General features: G+C 47.1%; 1 protein-coding gene across 2 annotated transcripts; it reads left to right on the top strand.

The window, feature by feature from the left end:
- The first annotated feature begins 7015 nt into the window (after positions 1 to 7015).
- On the top strand, positions 7016 to 8368 carry LOC125091174 (apoptosis-associated speck-like protein containing a CARD). 2 transcript variants are annotated; one of them, XM_047714652.1, is made up of 3 exons: positions 7018 to 7351; positions 7614 to 7667; positions 8009 to 8368. In XM_047714652.1, the coding sequence occupies exons 1-3, from the start codon at positions 7081 to 7083 to the stop codon at positions 8263 to 8265; spliced, it is 582 nt and encodes a 193-aa protein (XP_047570608.1). In that variant the 5' UTR covers positions 7018 to 7080; the 3' UTR covers positions 8266 to 8368. The 2 variants fall into 2 exon arrangements, with proteins under 2 accessions (XP_047570609.1, XP_047570608.1); XM_047714653.1 differs by lacking the exon at positions 7614 to 7667 and having other exon boundaries at positions 7016 to 7351.
- Positions 8369 to 17593: the final 9225 nt, after the last annotated feature.

Raw genomic sequence — 17593 nt, 5'->3', positions numbered from 1 at the left:
GATGTCGGGGTCATGAATTTAAGCTCCATGTTGGGCATAGAGCTTACTAAAAAAAAATACTAACGAAATATTTTACATTCTTTCTTTCATACTTAGTCTTTGATATCAGGTGTGTATATTACATTGTGGGCACATCTCATTTCAGACTGGCCTCATTTCAGGTGCTCAAGAGTCATGTGTTGATAGTAGCTATCAAATGGAAGAGCATAGCTCTATAATCTTCATGATCTTATAATAGATTAATTTTAAGATTATCTTATTAAGCCTTGCTGATTTTTTTAAAGACCTTATTTATTTATTTGACAGACAGAGATCACAAGTAGGCAGAGAGGCAGGCAAAGGAGTGGGGGCGGGGAGCAGGCTCCCTGCTGAGCAGAGAGCCTGATGTGGGGCTGGATCCCAGGACCTTGGGATCATGACCTGAGTGGAAGGCAGAGGTGTTAAACCACTGAGCGACCCAGGCGCCCCAGCCTTGTTGATTAAATATAGATTTGCTCCCTTGTGCTTGATCAAAATCCTAGAAAAATGTGAATGGGGGTTGGGGGAAGAACTCAGTTACTTAAACAGAGCATTCTTGTATTTATATACAAAAGTTATATTTATGAACTGAACCTCCCATTTGTTTTTGTTGTGTGGTTTTTTTTTTTTTCTGGTAACTTCTCCCACCCTCCCTCCCAACCCATGCTTTTTTTCTTCTTCTTCTTTTTTTTTTTGTTAACATATAATGTATTATTTCTTTCAGGGGTACAGGTCTGTGATGCATCAGTCTTACACAATTCTCAGAGCTCACCACAACACATACCCTCTACATGTCCATCACCCAGCCACCCCCTCCCTCTCACCCCTTCCCATTTCTTTTAATAATTTGTTAAATCCCAAAGCAGTGTCTAAATAAACAATGACTTGCATCCAAAAAGCATGAGTAAAACCTAAATATGACAAGTCTTCGGACTTGTATCCAAGTTCTGCAGCTCATTTCTTCTTCTTCTTTTTTTTTAAAGATTTTATTTTATTTGACAGAGAGAGATCACAAGTAGGCAGAGAGGCAGGGGGAAGCAGGCTCCCCGCTGAGCAGAGAGCCCGATTCGGGGCTCAATCCCAGGACCCTGAGATCATGACCCGAGCCAAAGGCAGTGGCTCAACCCACTGAGCCACCCAGGTGCCCCTCATTTCTTCTCTAACATTTGAAGCTCTTGCATGTTGCCTGCTGGCCCACTTAGGAAGCTTCCCCAGGCTTCCTGGCACCTTTGGGCTTAACCTAGGAACCTTGTACACACTATCATGATTTAGGCCTCTCAGGAAGAGATAAGTCTTATTATTCTTTTGGATCAGAACCACTGGCTACACAAATGACTAAAGTATTAAAAAGTCTCAGGAAGCTCCCAGGGCTTTTTACCAGAACCCTGAGCAGCCCAGGGAGGTTTGATTTCCCTGAACAGGAGGGAGTGGGGATGACAGCATATCTGGAGGCGGTCTCTGAAACCACAAGCTACCTTACTTCCACTCAGAAAGTCAATGTGCTGAATGTTGATCTCACCTGGAGTTTCCATTACTGCCAGGCTGAGGCTGAAGGCTTTGGTCAAAAGGAGTGCGTGCCCAGGACAAGGGGGTGACAGTCAACTCAATCTCTCCCTGTGCATGGGCCAGATCTGACCTCTGACCCATGGGAGGGACACTGGTTGTCGACAGCAGGGAACATATTGAGAAGGAAGTAAGGACTTGGGTTGCTAACCCTAAGATGAAGCTCTCTTAAGTCCCCGCAGCCAGGGCTCAAAGGGGGCAGATTTTGGCTTGTCCTAAGGGAGAGCTTCCCAATGGCTAAAGTCATAAATGCCATGGAAGGTAAGAGCTCCTTGTATTGGGTAAATGCAGAAGAAGGCAGAAATCCTCCAATCAGGGCCAGAGCAAAAGCAGGTCCTGAATGCTGATGTCACAAATTCATGTTGCGTACACCCAGGAAGGTTACCTATCTCTCTGGACTCCAACTTCTCAAGCTGCAACATGAGGATAAGTAGGAAAATAATACCATCCCTTAGGGTTGTTATGAGGATTAAACCAGATATTATATTAAACAAACACCAGAGGCAGTGTGCTGACACCCAGGGGCTTAGGGGGCAGTGACTGCCACCACTAGGCTCAAATCTTGACTCTGCTCTTTCCTCATGTGACTTTGGGCAAGTCACTTAACCTGATTTTCTCAATTGTAAAATGGGAACCATGTAAGGATTTTTTTTTTAAGATATTTTTTATTTATTTGACAGAGAGAGAGGTCACATGTAGTCAGAGAGGCAGGCAGAGAGAGAGGAGGAAGCAGGCTCCCTGCTGAGAGGAGAGCCGGATGCGGGGCTCGATCCCAGAACCCCGGGATCATGACCTGAGCCGAAGGCAGAGGCTTTAACTCACTGAGCCACCCAGGTGCCCCCCATGTAAGGATTTTTATTAAGACTCTTAGATTGGGGGTGCGGAGTGCCTGGGTGGCTCAGTCGTTAAGCATCTGCCTTTGGCTCAGGTCATGATCCCAGGGTCCTGGGATCAAGCCCCACACTGGGCAGGGGGTTGAGGGGGTCCTTGCTCATCAGGGAGCCTGCTTCTCCCTCTCCATCTGCCTTCTGCTCTCCCTGCTTGTGCGCTCACTCTCTCTCTCTCTCTCTGTCAAATAAATAAATAAAATTTAAAAAAAAAAAAAAAAGACCCTTGGATTGGGACACCTGAGTGGCTCAGTTATTTGAGCATCCAGCTCTTGATTTCGGCTCAGATCATGATCTCGGGGTCATGAAATGAAACCCGACATCAGCCTGTGCTCTCAGCAGGGAGTCTGCTGAAGATTCTCTCTCCATCTCCTTCTGTCCTTCCACTCCGCTCTCCCAGCTCACTCATGCGCTGTCTCTCAAATAAATCTTTAAAAAAAAAAAAATTCTTGGATTGTTATGAAGGTTCAGCAAACTAATTCATACAAAACTCTTATATCAATGCCAAGCCCATAGGAAATGTTCAATAAATGTTGGCTATTGATATTATTACAATTACTATTACTAAGTATTCTAAGGAATCCTCTGTATAACTCTATAAGGTAAATAACATCATCCAACTTCAGAGACTGGAAAACTAAGGCTCAGAAACTTTAACAAGTTTAACAAGTGACAAAATCACCTGCCTGTTCCCACCATTTCACCATTCTTAATCCATTTATAACCTCATAAACTCATTTATAACCTTGTAACCACCCAGCATTGTTTCTATTTTACAGGAGGCCATGAGGGACAAGATTAAGTGGCCTGACCAATGTTCTGGAGATCTGTGGTCTTGGCTGCAGAAGAAGCAATCTGGTTCCAATGATCAAGGGTTTCTTTGGTTAGGTGGGGAGAAGCACACCCAAGTCACTGGTTTTGGCCAAGTCACTGCCCTTCTCAGGGTCCTGATTCCCTACGGGCTGATGAGGTGAGCACATTCATGTTACAGAACACAGACCCAGCGAGGGGCTGTGACCTCCCTAAGTCACAGCTAAGAGGATCTGGGAATCAAATCTGAGCGGGGCTGATACCAGTCAGCTCCTTCCTTTCCCACTATTCAACCATCTTCTGAATGTAAGTTCTAGAGCTTTCTGCAAAGAGGAGGAAGTTAATGTTATCATTACTCCTATCGTAATATCTACCCTCCTAAGATGTTTGTGGATAGTCTGGAGGAGGCATAAATTTACATATACATAATCTCTCCAAGCCGTTTGTCCATTTTCAAGGAGGAAAGGATGGTCGTTGGAATTTGGGCCTAGGGATCAGATGGTTCAATCTGTGTTTCCTCATTTACTACCATTGTTGGCTTCGAGAATAATTTCTGAAAACCTCAGTTTTCTCCTCTGTAAGGTGGGATAATTAACATGCCTCACGGGGATGTCAGGAGGTTTAAATGAGATTATGCATGTTATGTTATGTTATGTTATGTTATGCACATGCCTAGAACATAGTAAATTCTAAATAATGGAAACTGTTATTACTACTATTACTGTATCCCACCAGCACTTACCACGTGGGTGAGCATCTAGTAGATCCTTAATACATGTATTTAGAATAAAACAGGGGTGCCTGGGTGGCTCAGTCCGTTAAGCCTCTGACTCTTGATTTCCGCTCAGGTCATGATCTCAGGATGGTGAGATGAAGCCCCGTGTCAGGCTCCACATTGGGCATGGAGCCTGACTCCTGATGAATGTTGGGACAAGCAGTAACTCATCAAGCCAACCAGAAGGGAAAGGAGGGCAAACAGAGGACAGCTGCCACTTATGGAGGGAAGTCCAGAGGCTAACAGGGTCAAAAGTATAGCTAAGGAGGTTGGCAAGGATCTTAAAGGCCAAGCCAAGGAGCTTGGACTTGATTCTGAGGGCACTGGAGAGTCACAGGTTTCTGAGCAGGGAAGGAGTAAGGTCGATATGTGTGGTAGGAAGAGGTAGCCTGTCGGCCACAGCGTACAAAATGAACTAGAGATTCTAAAAGGATAAAGACCAGTGAAGAGGCACAATAATAAACAGCCATAAGCCAAGGAACATTGGCTATTGGACCACAAGTGCCACCATGGTGAGGATGTTGGCACACAACATACCCAGACCACATGGGGCAACATGAACAAGGATGGGGAGTGAGCCCTGCCACTACCCTTGCTGGGAGCTCTTGAATACAACACGCTGCAGGTACCACGGCCTCATTTATTCCTTCCTTTAGCAAACCTTCACTGCGCACTTCCTACGTATCACTCTCTTGATGTCGGGGATTCAGCAATGAACAAGACAGACTAGGTCCCTGCTCTCACTGAGCTCACATTCTGATGGGCAACGGATGTCCAATAAATGAATAAATAAATGTGGATGTCAGGAGCACATCAGCAAAAGGAATGGTGATTGCTACAACCCAGCTGAACTGGAAAAATGGGTTCCCAATACCCACCTAGGAAGGAGAGCCCAGATTCAAACTAGACACTGTACAGCTTCAAGCCCAGTCTTCAAGCTCCTGGCAGCTGCCTCTTCGAAAGTTTGTATGTAAACCAAGCCCTCCAGTTACTGGTATCCTCCCTTGAACCACAAGGTGGCTTCGTTGTTGTTTTTTAATTTAAATTCTAGTTAGTTGATATATAGTTCAATATTGGTTTCAGGAGTACAGTTCAGCGGTTTACATGTAATGCCCAGTGTTCATTATAACACATGCCCTCCTTAATACCCATCTCTCTCCATCAACCCTCAGTTTGTTCTCTCTCATGATTTGCTTCCCACAAGGTCCCTTCATTCATTACTGATTCCACCATAGCCTTGCTCTAGATGCTGTGGATGCAACAATGATCTGGACAGGCACAATTTACAGACTGGCAGGGAAGACTGATGCCAAGCAAATCCACGTAGTTACAATCCAGTCACAATTGCTATGACAGCAGGGGTTATGAACTAGTCTGGGAGGAATTCTAAACCTGGTTGGCCAGAGGAAGTGACAGTTAACTGGAGACCTAAAGTCTCAAGAATTTAGCAGGCCAAGAGTAAGGGAAGAGATTCTCACATCAAGGGAACATGTTGAAAGGCTTGGAGAGGGGCACCTGGGTAGCTCAGTAGGTTAAGTGTCTGCCTTCAGCTGGGGTCATAATCCCAGGGTCTTGGGACAGAGTCCCACATCAGTGGGGAGTCCACTTCTCCCTCTGCCTGTCTACCACTATGGTCTCTCTCTCTGAAATAAAATCTTTAAAAAACAAAACCAAAAAAAGGCTTGGAGAAACAAAGTAGTGTTGCACATTTGAGGAACTGAGAGGCCAGTGTGGTTGAAACTCAGAGATGGAAGGAGGACAGGGTGTGGCACAAGACAAGGCTGCTGAGGTTCACGAGGGGCCAGACCAGCAGGGCCTTCCCAGACATGTTAAAGGCAAGTTAAGGATTCTGGGCACAGCTTGGGCTCCAATGCCTACTCATGCCACCTTTCACTTGCTCTTCTACATCAAGCCCTCTGGGCCCAGAGTGGCTCCATAACTTTCCCTCCAGTCAAGAAGTTTCACAAGTGTCTCATCATCATTTCCCCAGAAATTCAGCTGCTGGGACCAAATCCTGGTTGTCCCAGGAAGTATCTAGGAGGTTTCAGAAGGCATCAGGTACCCCATGTTATGCTGGAATATTAAGAATATTAAGTGGATAAGTGGATGTTATGATACCATTTCACAGATAAGGAAACCGAGGCAGATAAAGTATACAACTTGGGCGCCTGGCTGGCTCAGTTGGTTAAACAACTGCCTTCGGCTCGGGTCATGATCCCGGAGTCCCAGAATCGAATCGTACACCAGTCTCCCAGCTCCACAGGAGCTTCTCCCTCTGACCTCCCTGCCTCTCATGCTTTCTCTAATGAATAAACAAAATCTTAAAAAAAAAAAAAAAAAGTGTAAGGTTTTGAGTGAGAGCAAGAGAGAGCGAGCAAGCATGCATGAGCAAGGGTAAGGGGCAGAGGGAGAGGGATAAGCAGATTCCTTGCTGAGCAGGGAGCCCATCCCAGGGTCCTGGGATCATGACCCGAGCTGAAGGCAGACCTTTAACCAACTGAGCCACCCAGGTGCCCCTCTACCCTTTTTTTACATCTCTTTTCTTCCCACTATGTGGAATTTGGTAAGCTACATGGTTCTGGCTGTTAGAATTCTATGATTCTAAGATTCTATGACTTGTGAGAGTGGATGCTAAGGTTCAAGGAAATGTGGACATTATAGTTTTCTAGAACTTCAAGATTCTAAACCTTGGCACTTCAATAAACCAGGTTCCCCTGGTCTGTGGTCTTTACTGCAAGCCTGGAGATGCAGGCACTACCCTAGAAGGCCCTCAGTGGCATCTCCCTGGTCCCACCCTTACACATCAGCTGCAGGATGCAATCTGGGCACCCCCCCATGGCTAGGCTATTGAGTCTGGAGACCTTGGTGGGTGGGAACCAATGGAATAATCAGGGTTTCCCTCTGCCACAGGCCTGGGGCAAAGGCGGGAATCGGGAGAAGGCGGGGAGTTCCAGGTCCCGCCCCAGAGCAGACTTCCTGATCTGCACACATCCCGGGTGAGCGAGAGCAGCAGAGGACCCCAGAGCCATGGGGTGCACTCGAGACGCCATCCTGGACGCACTGGAGAACCTGACTGCAGACGAGTTCAAGAAGTTCAAGCTGAAGCTACTTTCAGTGCCCCTTCGCGAAGGCTATGGGCGCATTCCACGGGGGACACTGATGTCCATGGACGCCATGGACCTCACAGACAAGCTCGTCTCTTCCTATCTGGAAGAATACAGTGCAGAGCTCACCATGATCGTGCTGCGTGAGATTGGCATGCAGGAGATAGCAGAACACCTGCAGATCAAGTGCAAAGGTGAGCTCGCCCCCTACACACTCTGCAGGGGCCACCTCCTAAACCCCCTCACTGCACCAGGCCCGCCCCAACACTTGCCCCTGGGGCTCTTTCACTTCCTGTTCCTCCTACCCTCTAAAATTACAAAAGCTTCTCCTTCTGGGAAGGGAGGTTTCCTGTGCTTGGCCTTGAACTTGGCTTCCAGACCAAGGGGCCCCTAACCCCAGAGAGACCAAAAATATGGTAAGACTGGAAGGGGACCACTTGACTAATTCCCTTATAGGCCCCGCTCCAGGGCCTACTGGGATCCAGGATCACCAGACTGGAACCAAGCCAGGTGAGGCCTCCACTCCGAACTTCTCAGCCACACCCCATCACACCCCATCAGCCTGAAACAAAGCAGCTGTGTCCCACAGCCAGGAACAAGGGGAGCAAGATTGGGCCCACCCTTCCCACCCACCTACACACTCCTTGGGCCACACCCGTTGGGGGGTTGCTGGTAGGAGGGAAAGAGAAACAAAGTTCTACTCATCCTACTATATCTGTAGTGTGGGTGGGTTGCCCACCTTGAGCCCCACCCCTTAAGAGTTAGAGCAATTTCTGAAGCAAGCAGTGCTGGAACAGACGCCAGTACCCACCCTGGGGAACTGGCTCAGGGGCTCTCTGTTCTGCCTACAGCACCGCACTTTGTGGACCAGCACCGGGCAGCCCTCATCACACGCGTCACAGACGTGGAAGGGGTGCTGGACACCCTGTACGGGAAGGTCCTGTCAGACGGGCAGTATGAGGCAGTGCGGGCGGAGTCCACCAATACAATGAAGATGAGGAAGCTCCTCAGCTTTGCTCCAGCCTGGGACAAGACCTGCAAAGATCTGCTCCTTCAGGCCCTGAGAAACACCCACCCCTACCTGGTGGCAGACCTGGAGAAAAGCTGAGGTGTCTCCCACAGCAGCAGCCCCACACAGAATCTGGGGCAGTTCCAGTCCACTCACTCAAATCTGACTTTTTTATTTACAATATATGAAAAGCCAGCTTGTACGTGTGTGTTTTTCCTACTTCGAGCCTGGAAGCACAGGCAGAGCTAAGCTACAGAGACAAACAGCACAGAGGCCGAGCAAAGCTCTACTTTCACTGCCTGTTCCCAGAGCAGCAGGTTCCCCACTTTACCCTCACGGTCACCCCAGACTGGCCCCTCACATTTACCATCTGACAGCTCCTCCAGTGCCACCAGTAGTTAGCCCTGGGGCCAAGGTCTAAAACATATGTGCAAACATATGTGCAAAGGGTCTGGAACTAACAGGCCAGCTTTGTCAGGTATTTGACAACAGAGGGGTCTATGTGGTTTCACTTTCACTTAGGAAAAAAAATTGTAAAATTAGACCACTTTTCAGAGGGAGAGACAGAGTATCCTCTAAATAAAGAAGACGACAAGAAATCAAGTATCCTCCTAGGGTTTCTTCTGGCCCCAGCACAGCCTTGGGCAAGCCTCACCACTCCCTCTGCACCCTGCCACCCACCTGGAGGAAGGGGTTATAGGTTATACTTTGCCCACAAAACTGACCATTCTAGGAGCCATTTATTCTCTTGGTTGAATTTTTGCCTCAAGGGATATAGATTTTTCTCCAGAACAGCACTTAAGGAGCCTTTGCAAAGGCTGCTGAGGAGCCAGGATCCTAGGATTACATCCTCCATACCCTTTGCACCCAAAATTCTTCCTGGCTTTGAAGCAAGATAGGGTTTGGTAGGCAAAGCAATGGGCGGGCACACCAGCCCAGCTGTCCTAGTCTTAGGGGGTCAGATCATCAGACACAGAGGATTCAGGTATGTAGGTACATGAGTGGTTCTGTGCCAATCACAATGACACCCCAGTTCACAATGAACAAAGCTGTGTGGACTCCCTCACCCAGAGGACACAAAAACTAGAAATGTGTGTATGCTTCCCATACACTCCCTTAGGGGTGTACGCACAATATTGTGAGTCTATAAAAAATTTCCCTATCCTCATCTACTGGATCACCTGAGCAACAGGAGAAAACAGGTAATTTGCTACAAGAGAAAGCATCAAGGTAAGACAAGGTCACCCACTCATCACATGGGAGTAACTGCTCCTAATGCTACTTGGGATTCCAGGAGGAAAGCAGAGCTTTCCAAAAGCAGCTATCAGCCCTACCAGTTTCCTGTAGGCTCATCAGTTTTTCGTTTTGTTTTGCTTTGTTTTTAAAGTTTGGGAGTTTTTTTTTTGTTTTTTTTGGTTTTTATTTGACAGAAAGAGATCACAAGTAGGCAGAGAGGCAGGCAGAGAGGGGGAAACAGGCTGCCTGCTGAGCAGAGAGCCGGATGCGGGGTTCCATCCCAGGACCCTGGGATCATGACCTGAGCCCAAGGCAGAGGCTTTAACCCACTGAGCCACCCAGGCGTCCCTCATCATTTTTTTTTTAAGGTTTTATTTATTTGAGAGCACAAGCACACATGGGCAGGGCAGAGAGAAGCAGGCTCCCCACTGAGCAGGGAGCCCAATGCAGGACTGGATCCCAGGACCCTGGGCCCATGACCCCTGCCAAAGGCAGACAACCAACTGAGCCACCAAGGCGCCCCAGGCTCATCGTCCTTTAGCCAGCCACCCCACAAAATAAATGCTAATGCTCCCCACTCCATATTCGACACTGAAATGTTCTGTTCTTATGTCACTTATATGCTCTGCAAGGACCTTGCCACATCCAAACTGAAGTGGTCTTCCTTTCACTATTTCTGTATCTTGACATGGTATCACCTTAACTAGCAAACAGTACATCCTAACATGTTCCAACAAAGCACAGATTTAGTCAGTCTTGGGGATGCGAGCTCTTCCACCTGACTTCTAAGACTAACATCCAGGCGTGCCTGGCTGGCTCAGTCAGTGGAGTGTGTGGCTCCCTGATCTTGGAGTTGGGAGTTCAAGCCCCATGCTGGGCATGAAGCTTACTTAAAAACAAAGAAAAAGCAGACTAACATTCAAGACTAATGTTGCCTATGCTACTAGCTCTTCCAACTTACACGCAATCACCTTCTTTCAACTTCACTGCTTCCACCTGGCTTATACCTAATGTCTCACCCACAACAGGTTCTCCACCTCTAGTCTACCTTTAAGGGCTGGAGTGACCAAAATGGATAGGACAGCCTTACTTCTAACATTAGGACACCTCAACTCTTTCAGCCCAACCTTTAAGGACTCCATCCAACCTCTCTTCCTTTAACATATCCCATGATTCCAGCAATATTTGCTCACACCCCATTCCCTAGAATATGCTGGTCCCTTAACTCTGGACACCTTGAAACCTGTCCTAGAGTGCCTTATAGACATGCCTTTATCTGGGTTCCAGTGGTATTTCCCAGGATTGCTGTGGTAAAGCAAACCTTTTGGGGTCTTTTACATAGGGCTGAGCCCTAATAAAAAGGCAGCTTTTCAACCTCTTAAGTGCCTTGCATGCAAAAAGTAATAAATGGGGGCACCAGGGTGGCTCAGAGGGTTAAAGCCTCTGCCTTTGACTCAGGTCATGAGCTCAAAGTCCTGGGATCGAGCCCTGCATTGGGCTCTCTGCTCAGCAGGGAGCCTACTTCCCCCTCTCTACCTACTTGTGATCTGTCAAATAAATAAAATCTTTTTAAAGAAAGGAACAAATGGTACTACTATGTATCTCCAATGTCTTAACAATTTTTTTTTAAAAACTCCACATGAAGGGACCCCTTGGTGACACAGACAGTTAAGCCTACCTTCGGGTCCTGGGAGAGAGGCCCACCTCAGACAGGAGCCTGCTTCTCCTCCCTCTGCTCACACTCTCTCTTGCTCTCAAATAAATAAAATCTCTAAAAAATAAGACTTCACATAAAACTAATGATTCTCAGATGATGAGGCCTTAAATAATACTTTCTTGCCAAGTTATCCTTAAAAAGAGCAGTTACAGGAACACCTGGGTGGCTCAGTCAGTTAAGTGTCTGCCTTCAGCTCCAGTCATAATCCCAGGGTGTTGGGATTGAGTCCCTAAGTAGGCTCTTTGATCAGCAGGCTCCTTGCTCTCTCTGCCTGCTGCTTCCCCCTTCTTATTCTGACAAATAAAATCTTAAAAAAAAAAAAAAAAAAAAAGTCAGTTACAAAAACCAATGCAGTCCTGAAGCAAAAGAAATGGCTCTAATAAACTGTTCCTTAGGTTAAAATTTTGGGGGGCCTTTTTCCCTTGGGGAGATGATTGGGGGAAAGGGAGAACTGAATTTCTTTTTTGCAGTATTTCTTTACTTTTTTTGAGAGAGAGCACAAGCAGGGGGACAGAGACAAAGCAAGAAAGAGAACCTGAAGCAGACTCCACACTATGCACAAAGCCTGACACAGGGCTCAGCTGGGGGCTCCATCCCAGATCACCACCTGAGCAGAAAGCAAGAGCCAGATGCCTAACCAACTACACCACCCAAGGTACCCCAGGAGAACTGAATTCTACCTAAGTCTTTAAGCACAGCACAACATAGTGGTCAGACAGTTCTACACCCAAAGGGTATCAACTCAAATCCCTGCTCCACCTCACATCAGTTATGAGCCTTAAGGCCAGTTTGTGCCTCAGCATCTCCATCTATAAAGTAGGGATAACAGCAACTGGTCCATTAACTAGTACACTTCAGTCCAAATATTTCCACTAGGACGTTTTTGATCTTGAGCTCCCCAATGGCTTAACATAAATAACACTGGAATCAAATTTTTCTCTCATCTCCAAGCATCGTTAAGACTGAAAAAAGAACAACAGGGGTACCTGGCTGGCTCAGCTGGTGGAAAATGTGCCTCTTGATCTCAGGGTTTTAAGTTTGAGCTCCATGTTGGGTATAATTAAAGATCTTATTTAAAAAGGGGGAAGCGGGATGTCTCAGTGGCTCAGTTGGTTAAGCATCTGCCTTCCACTCAGGTCAGGATCCCAGGACCCTGGGATGGAATCCCACATCAGGCTCCTTGCTCCAGCCTGCTTCTCTCCCTTCGCCTGCCACTCCCCTTGCTTGTGCATACTCTCTTGTTCTGACAAATAAAAATCTTAAAAATATATATATAGTTATTACTGACCCCCTTGCAAATTTGAATATGCCCTACCCAGTACCATGCCTGTTATTCTATCACCAGAACAAAGAATTTTTAAAAAGAACAAGAGGGGCACCTGTGTGGCTTAGTGGGTTAAGCTTCTGCCTTCAGCTCAGGTCATGATCTCAGGGTCCTGGGATCGAGTCCCACATTGGGCTGTCTGCTTGGCAGGGAGCCTGCTTCCCCTCTCTCTCTGTCTCTCTGCCTACTTGTGATCTCTCTCTGTCAAATAAAAATCTTTAAGAAAATAAGTTTTAAAAAGAACAAGAACCAAGGAGCCACTTCTCTGCCTGCTGCTCCCCCTGCTTGTGCCCCAACTCTGACAAATGAAATCTTTTATTTATTGGGCACCTGGGTGACTCAGTCCTTAAGTATCTGCCTTCACCTCAGGTCATGATCCCGGGGTACTGGAATCAAGCCCCACATTGGACTCCCTGCTCAGTGGGAAGTCTGCTTCTCCTCCCACTCCCCCTGGTTGTGTTCCCTCTGTGTGTCAATTTTAGAAAATGTTTAAAAAAATTTTTTTTTTTACTTGAGAGAGAAGGAGCAGTGGGGAGGGGCAGGAAAGCAGCAGACTCCCTCTGCCAAGCAGGAAGCCCAACATGGGGCTTGATCCCAGGACCCAGAGATCATGTCCTGAGCTGAAGGCAAGCGCTTAACCCACTGAGCCACCCAGGTGCCCCATAGATCTTTCTAAAAAAAGTTAAAAAGGAGGAAAATAAGAACAAGAGCTAATGTTGGCTAATCCTGTGCTAATTAGAATAAAAATCTGTAAGCAGGACCCAACCTTTCATAAGGTGACATTTAGCTTAGCTCCTAACTAGCACCATCTATATAGAAGTTTTAGAGCCAAGCTCTTCACCGGAAAGGTACAGGGAAACAGCAGAAAAGCAATCTCTGCGAAACTTAGAAGGTATGGATCTTAGCATACAGTTGAAGCAGCAACATAAACACGGCCAGAGAACGTGTGTCCCACCTGGATCTACAGTGAATCAGAATCCAGATGTTAACAAAATTCCCAAATGATTCATGTGTTCAACTTAAGACACACTGCTGGAGGGGATCTGGCTCCACCATCTGTCTGAGGTTTGCAGAGGCCTTCCCATATCAGGATGTGCATGTGATTTTTTACTCAGGGAGACAGTAAAGAGAATAGGCCAGCCTTCTCTCAAACTCTGGGGGGGGGGGGGGGGGGGGAAATACACAGAAGCCCTGTCAGTTTAAATCTGACAGGTCCTCACTCCCTTAGGGGTGGCAGTTGAACCCTAGGGTCACGGGCAGTGTAAAAGCTACAGGGTATTATTGGTGTAGCTGTGCAACACTGCCACCCTGAGGCGTGCGTGCAGAATGCTACCTGGAAGGCTTGGCTCCTGTTCTCTTCCCTTCTTTCCATACCCATCCCACTCACCCTCCTTATTAAAGTTAACCATCTAATTTGGGTCCCACTGCACGACAAAGAATCCAAAACCCTTAACCCAAGGATAGTCTCAGCTCCTCTCCTGCCTTTACTCCTCACACTAGTGGCTCTCAACTGTTCTGTTAGAGCAGCCCTTCTCCCTGGGGTCCCTACGTGACACACTCAGTTGGGCATCCACATCATCAAACTCTGATTTTGGCTCAGGTCTCACTCTCAGTGTCATGGTCTCCATGCTCTGAGCAGGCTCAATGAGATTCCCTCTCCCTCTGCCCCTCCCCCCAAATTTGCACACTCTAAAAATAATCCAAGAAAAAAAAAGCCCTTCTGGCACTACAACCCCAAAATTTAGGAACAAAAGCCACTGTCCAACAGCAAAAAGAGCAGTATCAGCAGGGAGCACTATTTCCAGACCCAAACTCCTCGTAAGTACTTTCCTCATCTATTCCTGCTTCAGTACTAGGAACTTTAAGATTGAACACCCTCCAAAAGCTTTTCGACGGGTGCCTGGGTGGCTCAGTCGTTAGGCGTCTGCCTTTGGCTCAGGTCATGATCCTGGCATGGTGCCCTGCATTGGGCTCCCTGCTGGGCAGGAAGCCTGCTCTCCCTCTTACTGCCCCTGCTCATGTTCCTGCTCTCGCTGTCAAATAACTAAAAAAAAAAAAATTTTAATTTAAAAAAAGCTTTTCTAACTACTAACACCAGGAGTTTTAGGACCCAATAATTTCTACAAGCCCAGAAAGTCAAATGTGTTGGCAAGATCCACCTGACTCAACTTCTTTGGCTCTTATGTATCAACACCATGAAGACTGCATTTCAGGGGCACCTGGGTGGCTCAGTGGGTTAAGCCTCTGCCTTCGGCTCAAGTCATGATCTCAGGGTCCTGGAATCCAGCCCTGCATCTGGCTCCCTGCTCAGTAGGGAGCCTACTTCCCTCTCTCTCTCTCCCTGCCTCTCTACCTACTTGTGATCTCTGTCAAATAAAATCTTTAAAAAAGAATTTCACAGTGGCGCCTGGGTGGCTCAGTGGGTTAAGCCACTGCCTTCGGCTCAGGTCATGATCTCGGAGTCCTGGGATCGAGTCCCGCATCGGGCTCTCTGCTCAGCGGGGAGCCTGCTTCCTCCTGTCTCTCTGCCTGCCTCTATGCCTGCTTGTGATCTCTGTCAAATAAATAAATAAAATCTTTAAAAAAAAAAAAAGAATTTCACAGAAGTGAAACAACTTCTAATAAATTGAATAAATACGGCACCTGGGTGGCTCAGTTGGTTAAGCGACTGCCCTCAGCTCAGGTCATGATCGTGGAGTCCCGAAAGTAGAGTCCCACCATCAGGCTCTTGCTCAGCAGGGAGTCTGCTTCTCCCTTTTACCTTCCCCCTTCTCATGCTCGCTTTCTTTCTCAAATAAAGTCTTTTAAAAAATAAATTTAGTAATTCTTCCTCTAAGTCTAAAATCATTTCAAGATACTAAGTTCAAAATGAGAAGGGCACCTGAGCTGGCTCAATGAGAAGAGCATGTGACTCCTGATGCATGGGGACTCAAGCCCCTCACTGGGTGTAGAGATTGCTTAAAAATAAAAATTTTAAGGGGCGCCTGGGTGACTCAGTGGATTAAAGCCTCTGCCTTCGGCTCAGGTCATGATCTCAGGGTCCTGGAATCAAGCCCATCAGGCTCTCTGCTCAGCAGCGAGCCTGCTTCCCCCTTTCTCTCTGCTTGCCTCTCTGCCTACTTGTGATCTTCATCAAATAAATAAAATCTTTAAATAACATAAAATTTTAAAATAATAAAGAAGGGACACCAGGGTGGCTCAGTCACTAAGGGTCTGCCTTCAACTCAGGTCACGATCCCAGGGCCCTGAGATGGAGCTCCGCATTAGGCTCCCTGCTCGGCAAGAAGCCTGCTTCTCCCTCTCCCACTACCCCCCCACTTATATTTCCTCTCTCATTCTCACTATGTCAAATAAAATCTTTTTTTAAAATTAGATAAATAAAATAATAAAGATCAGAAAAAACAGGCCAAGTACTGAGGGCTCAAAGGAAGGTCTGGAAAAACTGGGCAGGAATGGTTGCTGATGGGATCCTCCAGCTAATACTTAAGTGTAGGTTCTGTTGCATACTAATGTGGAAACGAGATCTGGTGACAAAATCCATAGCAGATCACCAAGGAACAAAAGAGAATCCAGTGGAGTGTGAAGAAATACACAGAAATAAAGATGTACTGTCTCATGGGGTCTGGACCCTAGCCAAGAACTAAATCAAAGGAGGCAGTCAACAGACCTGCAGCACACCTCTCCCCACCCACCACCAAACTCCCTCCTCTCTTAGCCTGCTGATCTCAATCCAAAATTGTTAGACACCTAGTGCTTTCAAGACAGGAGGCTGTTTTCAATACTTCAGTAAGATTAATGTATTCGTTAGAAGACAAAGGACTAAAAATCTAAAATGCTCACCCATGAGAAAAAACAGGACTAGCTACTGCTTATCCCTGGCCAGGATATTATTACAAGGCAACCCGACAAACAGAAAGGGTCCAAATTCCAAAAGCCCACAGGTCTCGTGTTTTTCTCACCAATGTGCTTGAGACCGGAACAAGCTGCTCAGAACCAAACCAACTCCCTCTGCTGGTATTTCCACCTTCATCCACTGTCCTGGAAAAGCCCCCAGACCAATTCACCCGTTAGTCAGACATCTGACCCTACATCCTTTCTCTGCTCAGCAGGAGGAGGGGGGCCTGTTGGGAGGGGGGCCTGCTTCCCCCCTGCTGCCTCTCTGCCTACTTGTGATCTCAGTCTGTCAAATAAATAAACTTTTTAACTTTTTTTTAAGAGTTTATTTACTTATTTGACAGATAGAGATCACAAGTAGGCAGAGAGGCAGGCAGAGAGAGAGGAGGAAGCAGGCTCCCCGCTGAGTGAAGAGCCCGATATGGGGCTCTATCCCAGGACCCTGGGATCATGACCTGAGCCGAAGGCAGAGGCTTTAACCCACTGAGCCACCCAGGTGCCCCAAATAAATAAAATCTTAAAAAAGAAAAAAGCAAGGCCAATCACCAGGCGCCTGGGTGGCTCAGTCAGTTGAAGAATTTTGGCTCAGGTCATGATCCTGAGACCATGCCCCACATCAGGCTCCCCACTCAGGGAATCTGCTGGCCTCCCTCTCCCTCAGCCCCTCCTCCCACTCCTGGCTCTCCTGCTCTCAAATAAAAATCTTTAAAATTAAAAAAAAGAAAAAAAAAAAAAAAAGGCCGATCACTAAGCCCTTTCAAGGATTTTTTTTTTTTTTTAAGATTTTATTTATTTGTCGGAGAGAGGGGAGAGCGAGCGAGCACAGGCAGACAGAATGGCAGGCAGAGGCAGAGGGAGAAGCAGGCTCCCCGCCAAGCAAGGAGCCCGATGTGGGACTCAATCCCAGGACGCTGGGATCATGACCTGAGCCGAAGGCAGCTGCTTAACCAACTGAGCCACCCAGGCGTCCCAAGGATGTTTAAATTGTAATACTAACAGTCGCAAGTCAGTAATCAAATTCACAAGGAGCTCCAACCTCCCTCACCCCCTGCGGCAGGGATCCGGGAACCACAACTGAACCCTAACACTAGAACTCTATTAGGTGAAGCAGAAACAAACTTCTTAGAGATACCATGTCATTCAAACCAATCATTTAAGCAAAGAGATCAAAGAAACAGTAAATGTGGGGCGCCTGGATGGCTCAGTGGATTAAAGCCTCTGCCTTCAGCTCAGGTCATGATCCCAGGGTCCTGGGA

The sequence above is a fragment of the Lutra lutra genome, chromosome 18, assembly GCF_902655055.1.
Source record: "Lutra lutra chromosome 18, mLutLut1.2, whole genome shotgun sequence".
Classification (NCBI taxonomy): domain Eukaryota; kingdom Metazoa; phylum Chordata; class Mammalia; order Carnivora; family Mustelidae; genus Lutra; species Lutra lutra.
This window is presented reverse-complemented; position numbering and strand designations above follow the sequence as displayed.

Excerpts from the sequence above, each read along its gene's own strand:
- LOC125091174 (XM_047714652.1), top strand. The coding sequence starts at position 7,081 with ATGGGGTGCACTCGAGACGCCATCCTGGACGCACTGGAGAACCTGACT. Across the intron at positions 7,352-7,613 it reads CCTGCAGATCAAGTGCAAAG|GCCCCGCTCCAGGGCCTACT; the intron begins GTGAGCTCGCCC and ends ATTCCCTTATAG. Across the intron at positions 7,668-8,008 it reads CCAGACTGGAACCAAGCCAG|CACCGCACTTTGTGGACCAG; the intron begins GTGAGGCCTCCA and ends TTCTGCCTACAG.